The sequence below is a fragment of the Plasmodium coatneyi genome, chromosome 1 (assembly GCF_001680005.1).
Source record: "Plasmodium coatneyi strain Hackeri chromosome 1, complete sequence".
NCBI lineage: Eukaryota > Apicomplexa > Aconoidasida > Haemosporida > Plasmodiidae > Plasmodium > Plasmodium coatneyi.
The window spans coordinates 928,338-949,816 of record NC_033556.1 but is presented as its reverse complement, the minus strand read 5'-3'; the positions used below and the strand labels follow the sequence as shown (position 1 = coordinate 949,816).

The following is a 21,479-nucleotide window of genomic DNA, read 5'->3' as shown; positions in this document are numbered from 1 at the left end:
GTGTGTATCATCTGGTGTGTAGCCACGAACTAGCCAAAAAGTTTTTTTTTTTTTTTTTTTTTTTTTTTTTTTTTCCTGACCAAAAAGCCAAACTGGGTTGACAAATAGCTGCCTGCACCGCGTGCTAGACCAATTCGCCCCACTGCAGAGACGTCGATGAACGAAGCGGCAGCCAAACCGAGTCAAGAAAAAGGTTCCACTCGGAGATGAACAAATTCTGTGCAACGTACAGATACCCAGACGATGGAGACGAGGGGAAGGAACAACACCCAACGGAGGAATTAAAAAGTAGGGACAGAAATAATTGTCCAGTTGGTCCCACGCTGAAGGGGTGCTTCCCATGTGCACGTGAACCAACCGTACTGCGTCAATCATATGTTACACTGTATGATGACGCAGTTGTAGGAAGAGGAAACTTACCTGCTTCTCTACACATACACAAATGTGCACACCTCGAATGGTGACTTGTGTAGTTTTTTCTGATGGCCCCTCCTGGTGGTGACTGCCCAAGTGTGTTCATGCGTGTGAAGTAAAAAATAATATCTTTTTTGTTTTCCCCTCCCAGTACGTACGTACACAAAAGTGTGCATTTGAGTCATCATCCGACGGGGGGAGCATAACTCACGTGACATTTGACCAAGTAGAACAAAGAGCGGGGTGGAATGTTCCACCGGTCGGTCAGCTTCTACTCGCGCCGTGGGTGAATGAAGGGGGAAAGAACAATGCGTGTACGTACAGGTACGCGGTACACCTGTGGGTGTGGCATCAGAGAAATCGTGCAAGTGTACCTTTACATTCAAGCGTGAATATGTCCGTTGCTGCGACGGTGGGTGCCCCCTGCAAAGTGCACGATATTAGATCAACAAAAAAAAAAAAAAAAAAAAAGATGCTAAGGGGCTTCCAAACATGCACGCATAAACGCATGAACGCGCAATGAGTGGGAAAAAAGAAAAAAAAAAAATGCGCGTGTAATCCCTCGCATTTGTAACCTTCCACCCCGGTTCGAACTTATTTCTGTGCATTTAAGTGTACACCTGCGTTAGTGCTCATGTGCAAATGTTCTGTGTAAGTGCGCGTGAGCACAGGTGCACCCCACACACACACACTCTTGCGTGACGGCGGTGCCTCTATGTTGATTTGAGTAGCGCCCTAGTGTAAACGCACACATGTATATACACTTACGGGTAAACCCGTTTTCACCTGTGAACTCTATTGCCCTTTCCTCGTGGCTAATAAAATCGACCAACCTTTACACCCACCCCCGCAGGAAAGTGCACCATCGGAGAACCCGAAGCGGATCAGAAAATCGAGCACCTTTTGAGGAACCCCGATTTTTTTGAAGCCATGCGGAAGGATTATTCCGAAGGGGAGCCACCGGATGAGAGCAGCCTCACCGACTCCAGGGAGGAACCGTCAACAGGGCAAACGGCCGACCAACTGGCTACCCGCTCCGCTAACCGAGGGATTGCCCCCCAACTCGACGTGCTCGTCGAAACAGGACGCATCCTCCCAAGGGACTCACAGGAAAAGATTAGTTGTCTAGGCAATGTGGGCGACCAAATCTGCCTTGGCGATTGCTCAAAAGAAGGAAGTTTCTCTAGTGGCGTTTTTGATGGGAACCTCCCACCTGCAGTAGTGTGCACGGAAGAGAAGGAGTTAATAGCCCCTGCACGATTGGCTACATTTGCGGATGACGCTGGTCGTTCGGAAGAAGTGACAAAAATGGAAGAAGTAGGCGTAGTAGGGATGACCGAAGAAGACATGGGCGAAGACACTGCCGCACTGGGTGCAGACGACGCCGAGGCTGAACACACGATCCCCATAGAAGACCAAAGCACCAAATCGTACGATGGCTGCAGCGAGTTCTCACTTGACGACGTGAGTGAGGGCGTGCTGGACTACATTAAAAAGAAGTATGACAGAAGGAGGAAGTGGAAGCTTAGGGGGAGAAGGAAGGACAACGTGGGGAAGGATGGCTCTAAGGAAGAGGCCCCAAAGGGAGATGTTCCTAACAGAGGTGATAAAAAGGAAGACCCCCCTAACGAAGGGGTTGCCAACGACGGGGATGCCAACGACGGGGATGCCAACGACGGGGATGCCAACGAAGGAGATGCCAACCTGAACCCCCTTCAGCCCGAAGAGAACTACACCTACACTGTGCCCGACAAGGACGACTTAGATGCAATAATCCGCAGCTCCATCAAAACTTACAACTGTGCCCTCATGAAGAGAATCCTCCTTCAGGGAAAAATATTTATCACCCACGACGGCGTCTACTTCATGTCCCTCTTCGATTCGCTTTTTTCAAAAATTTCCATCGTGCGAATCCCCTACGAATCCATAGAAGCCGTAAAGAAAATGAGCGTATTTAACTTCATCCCAAATGCTCTGAAAATTGTGGTGAAAAATCGGTCCTTCGTTTTCACGTCCTTCGTGCACAGGGATCATGCGTACGATTTCATCATGGACATGGTGCGTGATCACAGGTTGGCCAGCGAGATTCCCAGGAGGGGCGTCGTTCTATACAACATTGGAGAGGAAAGTAACGTGGAGGAAGAGGAGGAAGACGATGATGAGGATGATGATGACGAAGCAACGAAAGAGCCAAGTCCGAAGAAACGCCCCCATCTGCCAAGCGAGGTGAAAACTTCGAAGGAGCAACAGGACGAGTCCATCGTTTACTGCATCACGCCTACGCAGTACGACCTGCTAATGAACCACCAACTGGATCGGACGGAAGAGGAGCTAGCGGAAGAGCGACCTGACGAGGAGAAAGAAAAATATATAGTCATACAAACGAGAAGCGAAATTGTACAACCAAACATTTCACCCAAGGAGGAAGAACTCCTCAGGGAGAACAACTTCATCCAATGCAACTACCACACTGATAGTCTATACATAAATGAAGATTTTAAAAAAATATTTTTCGACATCTTTTCCCATTTCGATGATAAGAACCCGTTTGTGAAAAATGTGCGGGACAAGAACCCGAGCAGTTTAAGTTATGAGCACCTGAACAATTTGAATGGGGAGCTACAGCGCAAGGGACACGTTTCATACGAATCCGTTTACAATATATCCCTGTTTGATGATGAGAAGAGAGTGTTTGGCATGCCTGCACGATCCGACGTGAAGGAGCATTTATCCTTTTTTTTTCTCCAGAATGTCATTGTCATACAGAAGTGCGTTGTTCTTCTGTGCAGTGTACCGCTAGCAGGGTGCTTCCGCACAATCATCACGCTCACGCTAAACAATGTGCTGCTGGAGGGGGAAACAGACAACAGTCAGACCCCCTGCACACACATCGACTTTTCGTACGATATCGAATTTGTAAAGAACACTTTTTTTAAGTACCAAATAAAAAGCAACGCCCTACCTGAGCTGGAAATCTCCGTCAACAATCTGAAGAGGTACACACAGGAAGCGATTGAACGAAGGTATAAACGGGGCGGCGCAACAAATGGGGATAATCACACACAAAATGACCACTACACTTTTGTAAGGGACTACGTCGATATAATGACCATTGGTGAAGAGAAAACTTTCCAAAATGCAAACAGTACGGGGCCTGCCGAAACGGCTGTTCAGTTAAATGACAGCACTACTGCCGCATGGTCCACCGCGAAGAGGTACTTCAAGGCGAAGTTTAATCCCCTGTCGCAGAGTGTGCGGCACAGACTGGGTAAGACATTCTCTGCAACGCACTGTCAAAGCGGGGTCGTACCGCTGATGTTCATTTATGCATGTTGATTTGCCCTATTTATTGTTCTCATTTATCGATCTCTTTTTTTTATCTCTAACCCCTCCTCACACACACACACGCAGTCGTTCGGAGCTTCCTGGTGTCCATTCTTGCAATAGTGATGTACAAATTAATTGAGCTAATTGTCCAATCGGGAAAAATGACTCATTCCAAATTGGGATAGTGCTACAGCGAACGTGTGTTCATTGTCTGCACTTTTTCTTTCCTCCTTTTTTTTCCACCCCTGAGTGGTGTTAAACGAGCCATGTTTGTTTTCATTCGCCATTTTTTATTTTTTACCTTGCCTGTTCATATTTTTTTTGTACTTTTTTTTTTTTTTTCTACCATTTGCAGCTGGCTTGTTCATATTTTTTTTGGACATTTTTTTTTTTTTTTTTGATCTTTTTTTTTGTGTGACCGTTGCCCAGTGAGTGGCTTACTCGTTTGGTTATGATATCTTCCCCCTAGACAAACTGCATGTATGTCTGATTCTCCTCTACACTGTCTCGCAGTGATGCTTTATTTTGCACCTATTTGATGAAACGTTTTTTGTGATTTTTTCGTTCTCTACGCGCAGTTTGTTATCCCTTTCGTTCCCAATGCTATGTGCTACGTACATGCATGTGTGCTGTGTTCCCCTGGTTGGAGTTGATTTCCAGGGGAGGACATCCTCATAGAGATGCATCAACCCCTCCAGAATGTTTGAAACGACCGATTGTTAATTAAAATTTGTTTATTCCTACGGGTAAGCTGAGCTAGGCTAGGACGAACACGCAGCTCATTCGTGGTGACTGCTCACACGTGGTGTGCTTAACCCCGTTTTGGTTTTCCCCATAAAACGTACCCAACACATCGGGGGAAGAACTGACTAGCAGTGCACGTTCCGAGGGAGAAAAAAAAATAGCACAGTGGTAGAGCTTACCTATTCTTCCACGCGTAACGACCCATGGGAAATTATGTCCACGCAATTGTGCGCTACTCACAGTAACAATGCATGATTGGTGCGTAGGCGAACACACACAAGGGTGCCTATGCACGAATGTATCAACGCACACACAGGCGTACCCTGCCGCGCAACCGGGTGAGGGGTAGGTCCAGTTCCAAGGACGCAGCAGGAAAAAAAAAAAAAAACTCTCTCGAGCGAGCAACTTTCCCCAGGCTTGTTCGAATGTCTAAGTTCCACGAAAACGGGAGGATACTGCCCACAGAGGTCGCAGCGTTCAAATGGAAAATAAGCCAACGCGACTGCCACGTCAAGGTGGGTTACGTGACCAAATGAACGTCCTGCCAAAATCAACTCTCCGGAAAACGAGCGTAGCACGAGGTCCGTGCGAGTGCAGCGATTACGCAAGCATTTTTTTTTTTTTTTTTCTCCGCACCTTTTACACTATTGCCTTTTTGGCTGATCTCCCAACTCGCTTATTAATTTTCCCGTTATATTGTAATCCTCATTTTCCCCTTTTTGAAGATCCACGTGAAAAAACCTTCTTGTGCTAGTTTATTCGATCGCCACGTTGCTACGTATGCACAAGAGGGGAGAAGGTACCCCTGCAGCAGTTTCGCGGGGACCCCCCTGTCCCTTTTGTTTTTTTTTTTTTCACTCGCTTGTGGGTTTGTGTGTTCAAGTGTAAATACTGACACGTTAATGTTGACTGGTTAGTGTCCCCTTTTGAGTGTGCACTCTTCACCTGTGTATGAAATTTCCAGGCCTGCACCTGCACACAGGTTGACCACGTCCCGGTGCTCCTCTCAAAGGGGCCACTCAAATCGGCAACACCTTCGAAGGTTGTAAATCTCCCACGTGACGCCCGTACCAATTGGCTAATCGCACCACATCGCAATAACGTGACGACCGCTACGTATTCCCCCCTGTGAAAATGCCGCGGGAAATTATCACCCTACAATGCGGGCAGTGCGGAAACCAGATCGGGGTGGAATTCTGGAAGCAGTTGTGCAACGAACACAACATAGACAAGGAGGGAATACTGAAAAACAATAACTACCTGAATGAGGACCGCAAGGACATTTTCTTTTACCAAGCGGACGATGAGCACTTCATCCCAAGGGCCCTGCTCTTCGACTTGGAGCCAAGAGTTATCAATAGCATTCAAGCCAGTGAATATCGTAACTTGTACAATCCAGAAAATATGTTCATTTCGAAGGAAGGAGGAGGAGCAGGAAATAATTGGGGGTGTGGATACAGCCAAGGACACAAGGTTGAAGAAGAGATTATTGACATGATAGATCGGGAAGTAGACAACAGTGACAACCTGGAGGGGTTCATATTATCCCACTCGATTGCAGGAGGGACTGGTAGCGGTATGGGTAGTTACTTACTCGAACTGCTCAACGATAATTACTCGAAGAAGGTAATACAGACCTTTTCTGTTTTTCCTCTCCTGACAAATGAGAGCAGTGATGTAGTGGTGCAGCCGTATAACAGCATCCTGACGTTGAAGAGACTTATCCTCAGTACGGACAGTGTAGTGGTCATAGATAACACGTCGTTGAACCGAATCTTTGTGGACCGATTAAAGTTAAACAACCCCACCTTCCAACAAACCAATACAATCATTTCAAACGTCATGTCAGCTTCTACCACGACGTTGCGTTACCCTGGTAGTATGAACAACGATATGATAAGTCTGATTTCTTCTCTTATTATAAATCCGAAGTGCCACTTCCTTGTTACGTCGTATACACCTATTACCATCGACAAGCATCTCTCCAATGTGCAGAAAACCACGGTGTTGGATGTCATGAAGAGACTACTGCACACAAAAAATATCATGGTTTCGGTGCCAGTCAGGAGAGGCATGTATATTTCTATCCTTAACATAATCAGGGGGGAGACAGACCCCACACAGGTACATAAAGGATTGCAACGAATACGAGATAGGAAGCTAGTTAACTTTATTAAGTGGAACCCTGCTTCCATCCAAGTAACTTTGGCAAAACCATCCCCCCACGTCGTCTCTACTCATAAGGTCTCTGGACTTATGATGGCAAACCACACGTCCATTTCTACCCTCTTCGAACGATGCGTTACTCAATTCGACAGACTATTTAAACGAAGGGCCTTTTTAGAAAATTACAAAAAGGAACCCATGTTCAGCAGTGCAGACGGACAAGGCAACTTCGAAGAAATGGAGTCCTCCAAGGAGATCACGCAAAACTTAATAGACGAGTATAAGAGCGCTGAGCGGGACGACTACTTCAGCCACGCCTACCTTTGAGGGGGTCACGTCATCGGAAGGGAGTTCGCCCCACGCTATCCCCTACATGCCGTCTTCTACACGCCATGTCCCCTTTTTTTCCTGCACAAAGAAACTTACCAACCATTGAATTGGGTGGGCGCCCAGATAGGCCCCACTCCGTTTGTTCGTTTTGAAGTTTGCACGCGCTGCATTTTTTACTACGCATTGTAGTAAGAAAAAAAAAAAAAAAAAGTAACATGGCAACAATTCAACAATGCAACAATGCAACAACGGAACAACGCAACAACGTGGCGGTCCGTGTTACCACATGCAGCCCGTGGAGGGAAGCATAATAGACGGATAGACGTAATCGCGTGAGTTCATGTCGCAGGAGAGGAAGTACGGCTCCTCATACTCAACCCCCTTGCTGGTAACCTTAACGATTTGTATTTTGTTCGATGCCGTGGCGTCCCGGTAGTAAAGCACACGTAGGCACTCATTCAACAGGGTCTTCGCTTCCTCCTCGGTCATGTAGTCCTTATAGTGATCTCGAAGGAGTGTTAGAGCAAAGTAACGAGCATATCCAGTGGTCATATAATCTGCAGAGAACTGCGTTCCATGCATATCCACGAAGCCAATGTACAGGTCTTCCTTATTGATCACCTTATACTCATCAGTCGACTGTTTGTCTGAGTAGAGTAACACGTCCTTGTCGTTGTCGTCATAGTCTTGCGAATTCACCCCCGCAACGATGATTGTATTGAAAAGCGGGTCGATCTTATTCTTCCGGTTGTAAAAGAGCCTACCCACATAGGCATGATAATACTTGGTATTGTGCACGTCGTATTTGCTTTTCTTATCCATCACGTTGTTTACGTTAACTCGGGTGAGCGCCTCGTGCAGGTACTGCGCGTCTGCCAACTCCCCGCTGAAACTCATCACCGTCTTGTTGTTTATTTTAAAAATGCGCTCCACGTTTTGGAACTTGGCGTAGCTTCCGTAGCTTGCTAAAAGGTGGGTGGAGTACGCATTGGTGGAACGGGTGTTGGGGAAACACGCGATGATGGAACACACGCTCATGCATGTGCACACACTTCCACGCGTCCTTACCTTTCTTGTCAGCCGCGATCAGAATGCCATGCTTGTACTTCAGCGCAATGACCGACGTGCCGGTAACCACCGGGCCTAGCGTCATTCTGCTTTCCTTATCGGGGTAACAAAGGGGGGCACCACACAGATGCTTAAGCTACTTATTATAAAGCTGGCTTGTTAGCCAGTTGATCCTGAGGGAAGCTTAACTGCCTTCCTAATGGAGTGGCACCCTGTGGTACATACACTGCTGGGGCAGGTTATTCAATCTGGTTCGTCCAGATGGGGTGGTAAATGGGAGAAGGAAATACAAAAGGAAACTCTCTTCGCGCAGACTCGCCTGAATGCAAACTGCAAAGATTACACCATAACAACGTGTGCCGTTCCAGTTGGCAATTCACAGCCAAGTATCAGGGGGAAACAAAAAAAAAAAAAAAAAATCCCACAGTTGGCATAAATCATTTGTTAGCCTTTACCAAAGGGGGGCCTCAAAATATTTTTTTTTTTTTTAAAGCAAGTTTTACCGGTGAACAGTGAAACGGTTCATGTGTTTTTTTACGGATGGTAATTTCGACACGTGCACATCGACGGGGGTAAACGCGGGCGCGCATTTACGCAGCCGCTTCGTCGTTCATTTTACCCGTTCAGCTCACCGCGGAAAGGAGAAACGTGGTATCCCTTACAACGCGAAGTGACACATGTGAAGGGGGGCACCCTAGGGAATTTCACTCGGGGGAGACTTCACTTCTCAAAGGAAGTGTATTCCTTCACCGGGGTGCGAAATTTGCCCATTTTGTGTGCGCCCCCGCCGTAGGGGTTAAGGACGGGTAACCGGGGGGGGGAAGATGTGGGACACACAAACGTGGACTACCAGGCCAATCGTCAACTTTGCTTAACACTGGATCAAATTAACCCTTCTCAAGTGAGGGACACCTTTTATTGGATAATGATGCGTAGGGGTCCTTTCGCCTAAATAGGTCATACAAAAAAAAAAAAAAAAAAAAAAAAAAAATTCCAATGGGATATTCTCACCTCACCGTTTGTGTATCTTCCACGTGGTGACAGTAACATCACCGCACAACAAACTGGCCAGGAGTGGCTTCCTTTGCGCACACTTAAGCGAAGCCAGTCTCCCATTGTTTTTTCCCAAATGGACCTTACAAATGACCGCATGTCGAGGTGGGAACCATGTTAAGGAGATATTTCCCCCCCCAAAAGCCATGTGGAAACAAACCTGATGGATAAGTGATGTGAAACCTGTCCCTATAGGATCCCATCCAAATCGGGGAGACAACGAAAAATGGAAGGATAACGCAACGGGTCGATCAAACAATCAAACACAGGGGGGATAGCGGGAGGCACCTCCTCCATGTTATGATTCCCCCACGGTTGCGCTAACCTTACATAACTGACACGACGATGTAACCATTTACCTATCTGTTAATATGACCCAACAAATGGGCATGGAAAAAAAAAAAAAAAAATGTGGACGCGACGTGGACGTTAATTACCTACATTTGCAAGTGTACTTTTGTGCCCGCCCAAACCATTATGGACTGGGTTGTATGCACAAGGAACCTTCCCTTCCTTCACAACTTTTCAAGTAACGTGTACCGTCCACTCATCACTTCACGCGTTGTGACAGCTGAGAGGCCTCTTTCTCTTTATCGCCCATTTTAGGAAGCATAGTTGACATGGGAGATGATTCGCCTCCAGAGACGTGGCACCATGCTCACACGTCTGTTCCTTTTTACTTTGTAACGAATGTTTATACGCCAATTGGGGCAGCTCCCTTGGAAATCGTACGGCGTAGTGGAAGCTTATCGACGTATGCATCACCCCGAAGGGAAACAAACCTGTTCATTTTTTTCTCCTCATCACGCAACGTGCTCACCTTCACCAGTATAGAACTGCTCGCCCGTGTGGGCCATTTTTATGGCGGGGAAAAACCCAAACTTTGCGAAAGCCTCCTCAGGGTCAACGAAATGATGATAACAAGGTAAATTAAAATATGACCATTCGTTTTCATCAAGTTGTTTTACGTTCAGTATTTTTTTAACTCATCATAGGAGGTTCAACCATAAAAATGGAAGGATCAATGAAAAAAGAAAAAAAAAAAAAAAAAAAAAAAAATTAAATATATTTTCGCCCCACTTAACAGAAATTGCGTGCCGCAAAAATGGAGCGAAAAAATCGCCCCGCTAGCCAAAATGTCACATCACTATAAAATATATTCCCCCCTTAGGGGGGACATTGTAGCGCCGCTTTTCTTTTCCTTCCCCCCTTGGTGCGCACGGAAAAATTTAAAAAAAAAAAAAAAAAAAAAAAAAAAAAAGATAGCCAAAGTGGGGATACAACTCTGTGTGCTGACACGATACAGTATTCATGCAAATCCTGTATGCCCTCGAAGGAGCTCCCATTTTTCCTACTGGCTCATTTGTGCGCTACCTCCTCAACGGGGGGCAAAGTGAGAGCCACGCGGCGACGACAGGATTTTCCGCCCACAGGGTAACCCCAACTTAGCAGCCCCGAAAAGGAACAAAAAAACAAAGCGAAAAAAAGCAAAAAAGAAAAAAAGCAAAAACGCACGTTCATTTTTAGTGCCAATTTTTTTTGGTCACTCTGTGAAAACGCCCCCACCACCACCCCTGCAGGAGGTCGCGTAAGGGGCAACCCATGTTCCGCGCGAAAAATATTTACGTTGCGATGTCGCACGTAATTATTTCGCCTTCTTAAAAATTCTTCGTCCATCACCAAAGTGACCACTCCAGGAAAGGAGTTCCTCATTTTTGTGGAGAAAAAACTGCCCTTAACAAAACCACCCCAACGGCAGTTTATATTCTCTGCAAAGAGGTAAATACCCCCACAGAGGGACGAATAAATAAAAACAGCTTTGTTCCTCCTTTTGTGGAAGCCGTTGTATTTTAACAGGCGAGGTTAATTAGCTTGTTATGAAGGGGATGGGGGGGGTACATAACAATGGGCGAAGAGCATGTTAGTTAGTAGAAGAAAAACAATCCAGGAGGGGGGTTTCTTCTTTTCAAACCAACGGAGAGTTGCCCTAGCAACGCCTGGTGCATCGCTCCATCCGCAGACGAATATGCACTTGTTACACATATGAAGGTGCGTGCACCTTCGAGTAGAACACATCCCTGCAACCGTTTGGCCAGTGGGAGGACGACCCCTCACAAGAGAAACTCACCCCTACAAAAATGAGTGATTCGTCCGATGAGGAGGAGTCCTCCGGGGGGATAACCCACAGAGGTGGTGATGAGTGCAGGAGGAAAAAGAGAAGGAGAGAGGGGGGCAGCCACAGAGGAAGGCACGCAAAGAGGGAGGCATCCTCCTCATCTGTCGTCTCATCTGCCACCCGATCGGTGAGCTCCTCTGCCAAGTCCTCCCACTCCTCGTCGTCATCTCCGCCAAGAGAGCGACGCAGGGGGAAGAGGCGAAGGGGGCACGGCCGCAGAAGTGAAAGTAGTGAAAGAAGTGAAACAAGCGAAAGGAGTAAACGCAGCCAAACCAGCAGTAGTAGCGGTAGAAGCTACTCCAGTCGCAGCAGTGAAGAGCGGGTGCGGGAGAAAGCCAAGCGAAGGAAGGCACGACGAAAAGAGAAAGATAAGAAATCGCACCGACGCAGGAAGAGCAAACGGGAGAAGACAGTTTTGCCTTCCCCACCAAGTAGAAATACCCTCACCGTTAAGGAACTGAAAAAGGAGAGAGAAAATCTGATGCAGAAGCACTTCAACTACACGGATGAGTGCAACCCGTTTGGAGACAACTCCCTGTCCACCCCCTTCGTGTGGAAGCTGAAAAATAAATATGACCAGATAAAGAATAACCACAAGGTGAAGGTAACCACAACGAGTCTGCTACAGAATTCTCTTTCAAAGATAAGTGAAATAGAGGAAGTAAAAAAAAGGAGACAAGAGAGAGACAACGAGAGAGCCATGTTAGAAGACTATCGCTTACAGTTAGAAAAGCAGAGGAACCAAATTAACATAAAAGATTATCTAAAAAAGGAACAACTGTTTTTCATCGATCAGCAGATCAAATCTTCCGACAGCAGGATCGAACACAACTTTTTACAACTCCCCGACATATTTAGACTGGCTATGATGATTGTTAACAGAGAGCAGGTGAAGAAGGTACGACCTGCTCTTTATCGCGTTCCGTTCCATGTCCTTTTGGAGGGTAAGTTGGATGGGAAATATTTATAGAAGGAGGGGTGGGTGGATACAACACTCCTTCGTGTAGTGATGTTGCCATGCGTTGCACCAAGTGCTTCCAACCATCTGTGATGATTTAAAATAAAAAAAAAAAATGTACATTTGCTAGAGCAGAAGGGAAAAAAACCCATGTTGATCCTTTACGTCTGAGAGGTGGAATCACGGCAGTGCGTCACGCGAAGTGGAAAGGATAGTTGGTGAACTTCCCCACGTGGTTACTCATCAGATGCATTCTTCTTCCAACCTAAGCCACACACACACATACATACATGCATGCATGCACATGCACCCTTTAGGCCAAACCGAACGGGAGCTGGAAAACTGCGCCAAGCAAATAAAGTTACTCCTTCAACACGATGAACTGAACAACGGTGGGAAGTTCAGACGTTACTGGGAATCCCTCCTCTTCTTCTGTGGGTACTTCCTGGATCAGCTACGCGAGAAGGAGCATCCCCCCACCGACGCGAAGGAAAAGGACGAACACGATGTGAACACCTTACAGTCCAAAACGGACAAGCAAATACAAACCTTCCTCGAAAATAAGAACTACGATGAGTTAGTGACATATGAGGAGAAGATAAAGGAAAAAGTTACTTCCCAATGTGAGGACCTCTCAGATGAGGTATACTGGAACAGGGTCCTCCTGAAGATCCCCTACTTTAAGGCCAAGAATGTGCTGCTCCATTTTCATGCCAAGCTGCGGAAGAGGATTAGCCTCAGCGGTGCCCACTCGGAGGACAGCGAAAGGTATGACAAATGCAACAGGTTCGACAGGTGCGTCTGGTTGCATCGATTCGAATGTACCTTTTGCGCTCCCCCCGCAACCGTGGGCATCATTCCTCACCGACTTCGATGGCAATTCATTCACATACTGCTTCGCATGCAACAGCGAGCAGTAAACTAAAGAATTGCTAGAACAACCTGACCCGGCTGCCTCGGCAACACAACTGCTTTTTCACCAGTTGTGGAAGAGGCAGTCGCGTTACAAAGGAACTTCCTACAGGGCCACTCGTACGGTGCATCGTGCGGCGCATCTTGCAACCCATCGCGTATTCCATGGTGCATTCCTTTATGCATGCACACCAACACGTTCCTGAATCTTCGCTCCCTTCTTCCCACGTGCAGCCACAGTGACGATCACAACGAAGCTGAGGTGCTTCACCGTGAACACCCCACCGAAGAGGACGAACCTAGAGCAAAAGCAACAACCACCGTGCCGTTCGAATGCCACAGCCCGCAGCTAATCCATCCCGAGAGCATCACCCAAATGGGAATCCCACCCGAGACGCACATCTACACACCGGAAGAGGAACTACAGGAGAGAGTCAAACTGAACGATGACATTTGGCATACAATAAGGAAAGGGGGAAAAGAAAAACCAGACATAAGTGAAGGCAACACGGGGTACTTCCAAACCGATCACGTCGCACAGGGTGACATGAACACCTCTGCGGAGCAGGCCCTCCTCAGGAAGCTTTTCACCAAAGACCAAGAAGTGTATAACCGCTTCGTCCAAAGGGAGAAGAAAAAAGGCCGAGCTGGGGAAATCACAATGAAGGACGTCTCTCATCATCAGCACAGCACAGCTAACTCATCTTTACCTAACTCTTTAAGGAGCAGCCTCCCAATGTCTGCAGACGCTCTCCTTGCAACCAGGAAGCCTCTCTACTTCAATCGGATCAAAACCTCCTTCGACTGGAACAAATACAATAAGACGCATTACGATTATGAGAACCCTCCCCCCAAATATATATGCGGTTATAAGTTTAACATTTTTTACCTGAATTTACTGAACAAGAAGGAGAAGCCGTCGTGGAAGTTGCACCCTACGGATGATGAGAGTAAAGTTCTTATAGTCTTCCATGGAGGAGCCCCTTACCTGGATATAGCCTTCCAAATAGTAAACGCGGAATGGTCTTACGATAAACACAGGGGCTTCCGCAACGTCTTCGACAAGGGCATACTCCAGCTGTACTTCAACTTTAAAAAAAAGAGGTACCGCCGTTAAACGCGTCTAAGTGGAGTAACCCGCGTAGATCGTTCCTGGTATACGTTTCTTTTCTTTTTTTTTTTTTGTCACCCTAGTTAAGTTTGTAATTTTCACCATTTTTACAATTTTTATAATTTATTTTTTTGTGTTTTTTTTGTCCACCCTGGAATTGTTAATCGTTCCGGTGGGATGTCCTTCCTTTTTGGACCGCCACTTTGCGCGTCACGGGTGGCCCACCAACCCTTATCATTATGATTATGTAACCGCGTATAACCTTTGCAACACCCAACTGGGCCGATCGGCCACGTGATGCATTTATAAAAAAAGGAGAAAGTTTGGATTAATGGTATTGACAAAAAAAGTGCATGTTGCAATATATTGCATGATCTCTCGTCCATCGGAACAGACCCTCTGCGGATGATGGAAACGAAAAAAGGGATGCAGCCCCAACGGGTGATAATGTCTCACCTTTTTATGCTTTGCCAAACCATATATTTATTTATAGGAAGAAAAAAATGTTTTCCAAAATGGGCGCATTGTTCTTCCCTCAGCTAGGCTACATGCCAAATGGGGGGGAATTTTTTTTTTTTTTTTTTTTTTTCCTATGCAACAATGCCAGAAAAAAAAAAAAAAATCCCCCCTCGTGGTGCGCAATACCCCCTGGCATATTTAAAAATAACGTCACAGCGATGGCAATAAAAAGAAGCGTTACAACTTTCCAAAAGAGTATACAACCGTTGCGATGATACGTGCTCCACCCCGCAATTGACCCCACGTGGCAGCATCCAAGGAGCAAACCATTTTTCATGTCGTTTTGAGACTGGAGAGCGGACCAAACACCACATTTTCGGAAGGACCTCGGCAAACGATAAAAGCATCCACGTCTTCGAGTCGCAAAACCAGCGCAACCCGTTACGGTTTTTTTTTTTTTTTTTTTTTTTTTTTTTTTTTCAAATTCGCGCAAGCAGAGAAAGGGACGTCGAAGAATAGTTCTTCCCCTTCACATGTTAAGAAGAAGGATGAATCCCCCGGAGGACTATGTCAACCGCCCGAATGGAAACTTTTCCATTAGGACGAACGAACATAACTGTGGTAGTGACGAATGGGCTGCCACGCAGAGTAGGGGGGAAGAGTACAGTTCAGGTCTACCCCCCACTAATGGACGAAGGATTGATGAAGCGGCCATCCCATTTGATGAGACCCATACGGAGGGAAGGAGTGCCAACGCAAGTAACCACATGAAGAACAGGAGAGGGAATAATTTCCCCTCGCATGACTATCGCGCTGACCGATTTCGTCGCTCACGGTACCGACCAACCAGAGGTGGACGTGCAAATGGAAAATTTTTTTTTGCAAATAAAACTCTCTATGTGGGAGGGCCTCCAAGTAGGGAGACCCCCCACCAGGGAGATGAAGCCACAATGCAGCGTGATGCCTCTTCTTTTGTTAACCAGTCCCAGCAGGGGAACCTCCGTAAGGGACAAAAGAGAAAGTGGAGTCAGGCACCTCCGGAGGGGGTCCCCACGGAAGAGGAGGCCTCCACCAGTGACAGTGACTGCGTCAAGGGGGAGAAGCAGGAGGAGGAGGAAGAAGATGAAGACGAAAATGAAGGCAACGAAGCAAACGCAGAGGACCCCCTGAGCCAATTCACCCAAAGTAAAAATCCAAGGAGCAAATCGTACAACGAAATAACCGCCAACATATTGAAAGACGCAGCAGAGTATTTTAAAAATTGCAGGGGGGCAAGGACGGAAACCAGCTCGGAAGATGACGATGATGATGCAAACGAATTGGCGAATGATCGGCAGGTAACCCCTGGAGAAAGTCCCCAAAGCGTAAATCTGTGCTGTGTCTGCCAGATTAACCAGCACAAATACAAGTGCCCCTTCTGTGAAGCGCTGACCTGCTCACTAACCTGTGCAAAGGAACACAAAAAAATAAAAAAGTGCAAAAATAAGTTAAAAAAAAACTTAAAGGTACAAAAAGTGGCCAAAAAAGACCTCGACGAGAACATGCTACATAGGGATTACATATTTCTTCACGGGATAGAATCAATCCTTCACGGAAACTATCGATACATGAGGATAAAGGAAAATGAGACGACGAACATATGGCTCTACAGTTATAGTAAACTAATTAATGTGTTGAAAAAAAAAAAAATTTTTTTACTCAAGGCACCTTTGTATACGAAGCTGCATCAAGGAAATAAAACGACCATCCGACATGACAGCATTTTTTGGATGGTAAAAGTTACCCTAGTGAATGACTGCCTGTTTGTGACTCACCAGGACGTCAGCGAAGACACTTCCCTTTTGCAACTCCTCACCTTATCCCTAGCAAAAGTGGAAAAGAGCAGAAAACCCCTCCAAGTTAACTACCTCGACAATCTGAATGCCATACGTGTGTCTCTGGATTGTGTTGAGGTAAACAAGGGAACCAAAAAGACGGACGCCTCTTTTTGCGTTCTCCACACGGTTAGTGAAGTCCTTCGGGGACAGACGTTTTATGAGTACCCCCACCTCAGCTTTGAAATAATCTTCCAGGACGGGTTGCCCGTCGAGAATCCCGCCTACGAGGAGGCCAAGCGCCGCCAACAGGGCAGTAACGACGTAGATGAGGAGGGGCATACCAACGAGCAGAGAAACGATGCAGTTCATGAGGACAACCCCAGCCAAGCGGATGATGCTCCCACCGCCCCCATCTGCGATGAACAGACGGAGGGGCAAACACACGTGGAAGAACAAACCAACCCCCCTCCGCAGGGGGAGCCATCCTAACGGCACTTATCCACGTGCAGCAGCATTGCTCACACAGAGATGTTTGTATCTCCACCGAGTTCCTTCATTTTTTTGTAAACCATGAACCATCCGTTTTATTTGTTTTAAATTTGGTTCCTACGTGTGGTGGGGCTCTACTTTGTCCCTTCTCACTCGTTCGGGGTGCCCACGTGCAGGCCCATGCCGTGCTATTAATTGGCTTTATGTGAGCGCCTAAAAAAGGAGGCACACATAAACTTGTGCCTCTGCATCAGTGTTGTTTGTTTATTTGTCCCCTCCCACACTTAACACAACTGACTTGACTTAACTGAAAAATGCACAATTAACCATTTCGATTGCCACCATGTTGGAAAAAAAAAAAAAAAAAAAAAGGGGGACCTCCTTTCCTTCCCCCTTTTTAACGACGCTAAGATAAGATGTGCACCTCTCTCTGGGGAAAATTCCCGCGACGGCAGAACGAAGAGGCGTGCCTCAGCTCCATAAAAGGATACACACGAATAAGCAACCCCCCAAGGGAAGCAAAAAAAAAAAAAAAAAAAAAAAATGGAAAAGGTGGGGAAATATCGGCGAAATAGCAAAGAGGACTGTGTTACCCCTTTGCGTATACTTTTGAGGCGCCACAGATGAAGTGACCCCCGCCTGGGGGGGGAAGAGCACGAACCGTCCGATCACGCATTGGGTGTTACCAAATTGATGGGATGGAAAGCGGAAGAAAAAAAAAAAAAAAAAAAAAGGGGGAGCAGTGGGGATGTGCCAAGGGGGATTCTTCGCAAGCTGTGTGGCTGCCCCTTTGTTTTTCGACGCAGAATGGCTAGCCAAAGTAGGAGCCTTTTCTCTCCTCCTTCCATAAATGAGTGACTGCCGGGTGAGGAACTATGAAGGCGCGTACGCTGGTCCTGCTGGCGTGGGCGCTCCTCTGCATGTGCAGGAGGGGTGGAAGCATCGGAAGGGTCAGATGTGTCAAACATGTCAGACGTGTCAGTCGTGCCATACGTGCCATACGTGGTAACTGCACTGGTTGCGGTGACGTATCACCCAGGAAACCTCGGCGGGGGTTCATTCCCGTGGGGAAGAATTCCAAAGGGAGCTACGCAAAGGAGGGATTCCCTTACCGACGCCACCCCCAAAGGAACCGCCTGAACCACGCCAGCGCAGGTGAAGGGTTTTCAAACACCATTCACCATGACGTGAAAAAGAACACACAAAACTACGAAGAAGATGGCCCACCCGCATCCTTCCACAGATATATCGAAAACATTAAGACAAGAAAAATAATCCACCCAAGTATACGAATAACCGACTTTGACAAAAAATTCATGAGATGCAAAGAAAGTTACAACGGGAGGTACTCTCACCTGAAGGACAGCGAATTGTTTGGAAGCTTCCGCTTTGTGGGGAGACAAAAAAAAGGGATCATGTCTCCTAAGTATTATCTACCCAAGTATGTAGAGAGACCCAATTACCACCGAACAGGTACACCTGTATATGTACCATACGGGGGTGAAAACCAAGTTGCTGACAACACCAAAGGGAGGAAATCCCCCCACCCGTATAGCAACGTCAAAAGTGAGGAAGACATTGAAACAATTAGGAGCAATTGTCTGTTCGCTAGAGAACTAATGGATGACGTGTCACACATCATATGCGAAGGAGTAACGACAAACGATATAGACATATACCTCCTAAATAAGTGCATAAATAATGGGTACTATCCCTCTCCCCTGAATTATCATCTATTCCCCAAAAGTTCGTGCATATCCATTAATGAGATACTTTGCCATGGAATCCCAGACAATAACGTCCTCTACGAAAACGACATCGTGAAGGTAGACATCAGCGTTTTCAAAGACGGATTCCACGCAGACATGTGTGAAAGTTTCCTCGTTCCTAAATTGTCAAAAAATGAGAAAAAAAAAAGAAAAAAATTTTACGATTTTATATACTTAAATGATAAGCTACGGACGAAACATACCAAGTTCATTTTAAAATACAACTTCGACCTGACGACAAACAAAGTGGTAAAAACTGGCAAGCAGTGCTCCATAAGAAGGATCAGATACGACCCACCCAACTCGAAGGATCGTCCCTGTGAGGAATACCACTCCTACGATGATAATACGAATGCAGTCTTCCCCAACGGCGACTTCGGTGGGGACGCAATCCAGCACGCAACCATGCAAGATGGGGATTATTACAACGCTGCGAATGGACCAGCCCACCCGTCGGGAAATGAGCTCCAGCGGGACGACCTGGACGAGCTGGAACTGTTCCACCGGCAGTACGACGAGCAGGTCATCTACAACAAGAGCCAAAGCAGCAAAACCTACGATGACCTCCAGAGGTACATATATAGCAAAACCAGGGGGTCCCAAAAGGACCAAAGCAGTCGAAACAGGTTCGCCTTTTTCGAAAAAAAGAAGGTTGACGCAGACGAATTCAAAACGTACATGCGTAAAAAAAACATCGATCTCATAAGAACAGCGCATGAGTGCACCATGGAAGCCATCCGGGTTTGTAAGGCAGGTGCCCCTTTCAGTGCCATAGGGGATGCAATAGCCAACCACCTAGACAAGATAAATAATCGCCACCAAGTGCATTATGCAGTCGTCCCCCATTTGTGTGGACATAACATTGGAAAAAATTTCCACGAAGAACCTTTTATTATTCATACGAGAAATAACGATGACAGACGGATGTGTGAAAATCTCGTCTTTACCATTGAACCCATTATATCTGAGCGACCCTGTGACTTTATCATGTGGCCAGACAACTGGACTCTGTCCAATGCAAGGTATGTCTTCTCCGCTCAGTTCGAGCATACCATCGTTGTGCGTAAGGACGGCGCGGAAATCCTCACGGGCAAAACGGACGGCTCTCCAAAGTTCGTTTGGGAAAGTGAAGAGATGTAGTGTATACGCGGGGAGAAGACGATAGGGGGGTAAGAGGTGCCCGCACAACACGGATCTGCATATCCTGCGTTGCATCGCAAAGACCTTCCATTTCTTTTCTTTTTTTTTTTTTTTTGTAACGTTTTTACTTCGCCCCACGGGGGGACAAAATGCTACACAACCACATTTGCCAATTGGAGTTGCTCCGATACAAACGGATAAACAAGGGTACCCATCTACATGTGTGGACCCAACGCTCCCACTTCGCAAAGTTGTATGTTTTATAGTTCCGGACCGTTGCACTTCTCTCGCCATGCATGGTGGAGCTGCTAGTTCAGTTCGGCTATCCGTGCATACACAGAATGATGCTTCTTCCAAAAAGGAAGGAAAAAAAAAAAAAAAAAAAAGTGACAACTATGGGCAGATAATCGCAATGCATGCACACACGCGCAAATGTCCCTATGTATGCATTCGGTTGTTAGCCTGCTTGGAGGGGGCTTCGTATAACCATTTGTCCCGTATGAATGTGATCTGAACACACGGCAAATGATGTATCTCACCAGAGCAGGCGTATGATTGGAAGAGAATGCCTACGCGCTGGCAAACATCATAGAATTGGGAAGACTAATCTGTTTCTTTTCTTTTTTTAATTGCTGGGGGAAAGGAGACCCAAACACACAGACGCCTTTCGCCACCGTTATTGGGGATACCGTGTTAAGGGGACGGGTGTAACATGATAGGAAAAAAAAAAAAAAAAAAAAAAGAGTATAAAAAAAGGGGAGTATAAAAAATAGGAGTATAAAAAATAGTAGTATAAAAAAAAAAAAAAAAAAAAAAAAAAAAAAAAGCGAAGAACCGTGCATAGCGCATGAGCACAAAAATGGCGCACCAGCGTGACGGTTAAAAATGTCACGGCGAAAGAGCCAACACATAAAGTGCTGACTCGTATGCATACTCTTCCCACGCAATCACTTACTTCCGCTTAGCGTAACCTTACCTTGCAAACGCGACGCCTTTAAGTGCGCTCCCCTCAAGTGGTAAATTTTTTTTCACCAATCTGGAGGTATTATTACCCATTCGTATGGATTTTTGTAAAAAAGGAGAAAATGAACACCACGTGAGAGATAAGCTTATAACACGCTACCTTGCGGGGAGTTCCTTTCCAACTCCATCTCGGGCCCACTGGGCATGCCCAATTTTTTCAGACCGCTGTAATCGCACCTAAGTGCATATATTTGTATCGACGGACGGTGCATTCTTGGTCGAACGTAAGTTAATAGCTAGCTAGCATACACACGCGTGAGCGCATCTGGCAAGCAGTGTTCATACGCATGTGGATGTGCTTCTGGAGGGGACAACCCAACATAAAGGGAGACTCACTCCACGAAGGGGAGAAGTAACAAAGGAGCAGATACACCTTGTGGGGTTGACGCATCGAATTTGACGTGTCGATTTTAGGCCTGGTGAGATCACCCCCGGGAAGATAACTCGTGGTGGGTTCACCCTGGCGGGACTACTACCTCACCGCAAGGAAGAGTAGACATGAGCCGACCAAGTCGGAACGGGG

The 21,479-nt window shown here is 46.5% G+C and overlaps 6 protein-coding genes across 6 annotated transcripts; 5 read left to right on the top strand and 1 right to left on the bottom strand.

Annotated features, from left to right (window-relative positions):
• Positions 1-206: 206 nt before the first annotated feature.
• PCOAH_00001910 (Tubulin gamma chain) lies at positions 207-3,750 on the top strand (the record flags this gene model as incomplete). The annotated part of the gene is made up of 2 exons (XM_020057008.1): positions 207-288; positions 1,268-3,750. 2 exons carry the CDS (start codon positions 207-209, stop codon positions 3,748-3,750), a joined length of 2,565 nt encoding a protein of 854 aa, XP_019912430.1.
• Positions 3,751-5,619: 1,869 nt separating this feature from the next.
• Positions 5,620-6,978, top strand: PCOAH_00001900 (Tubulin gamma chain; the record flags this gene model as incomplete). Its single annotated transcript, XM_020057007.1, has 1 exon — positions 5,620-6,978. One exon carries the CDS (start codon positions 5,620-5,622, stop codon positions 6,976-6,978), a length of 1,359 nt encoding a protein of 452 aa, XP_019912483.1.
• A 282-nt stretch (positions 6,979-7,260) lies between these two features.
• PCOAH_00001890 (Proteasome subunit beta type) lies at positions 7,261-8,134 on the bottom strand (the record flags this gene model as incomplete). Its single annotated transcript, XM_020057006.1, has 2 exons — positions 7,261-7,946; positions 8,050-8,134. 2 exons carry the CDS (start codon positions 8,132-8,134, stop codon positions 7,261-7,263), a joined length of 771 nt encoding a protein of 256 aa, XP_019912573.1.
• A 3,106-nt stretch (positions 8,135-11,240) lies between these two features.
• On the top strand, positions 11,241-14,265 carry PCOAH_00001880 (Uncharacterized protein; the record flags this gene model as incomplete). The annotated part of the gene is made up of 3 exons (XM_020057005.1): positions 11,241-12,222; positions 12,554-13,004; positions 13,383-14,265. The coding sequence occupies 3 exons, from the start codon at positions 11,241-11,243 to the stop codon at positions 14,263-14,265; spliced, it is 2,316 nt and encodes a 771-aa protein (XP_019912517.1).
• A 1,001-nt stretch (positions 14,266-15,266) lies between these two features.
• Positions 15,267-17,024, top strand: PCOAH_00001870 (Uncharacterized protein; the record flags this gene model as incomplete). Its single annotated transcript, XM_020057004.1, has 1 exon — positions 15,267-17,024. One exon carries the CDS (start codon positions 15,267-15,269, stop codon positions 17,022-17,024), a length of 1,758 nt encoding a protein of 585 aa, XP_019912479.1.
• An 875-nt stretch (positions 17,025-17,899) lies between these two features.
• PCOAH_00001860 (Methionine aminopeptidase) lies at positions 17,900-19,933 on the top strand (the record flags this gene model as incomplete). Its single annotated transcript, XM_020057003.1, has 1 exon — positions 17,900-19,933. The coding sequence occupies one exon, from the start codon at positions 17,900-17,902 to the stop codon at positions 19,931-19,933; it is 2,034 nt and encodes a 677-aa protein (XP_019912509.1).
• Between the last annotated feature and the right edge of the window lie 1,546 nt (positions 19,934-21,479).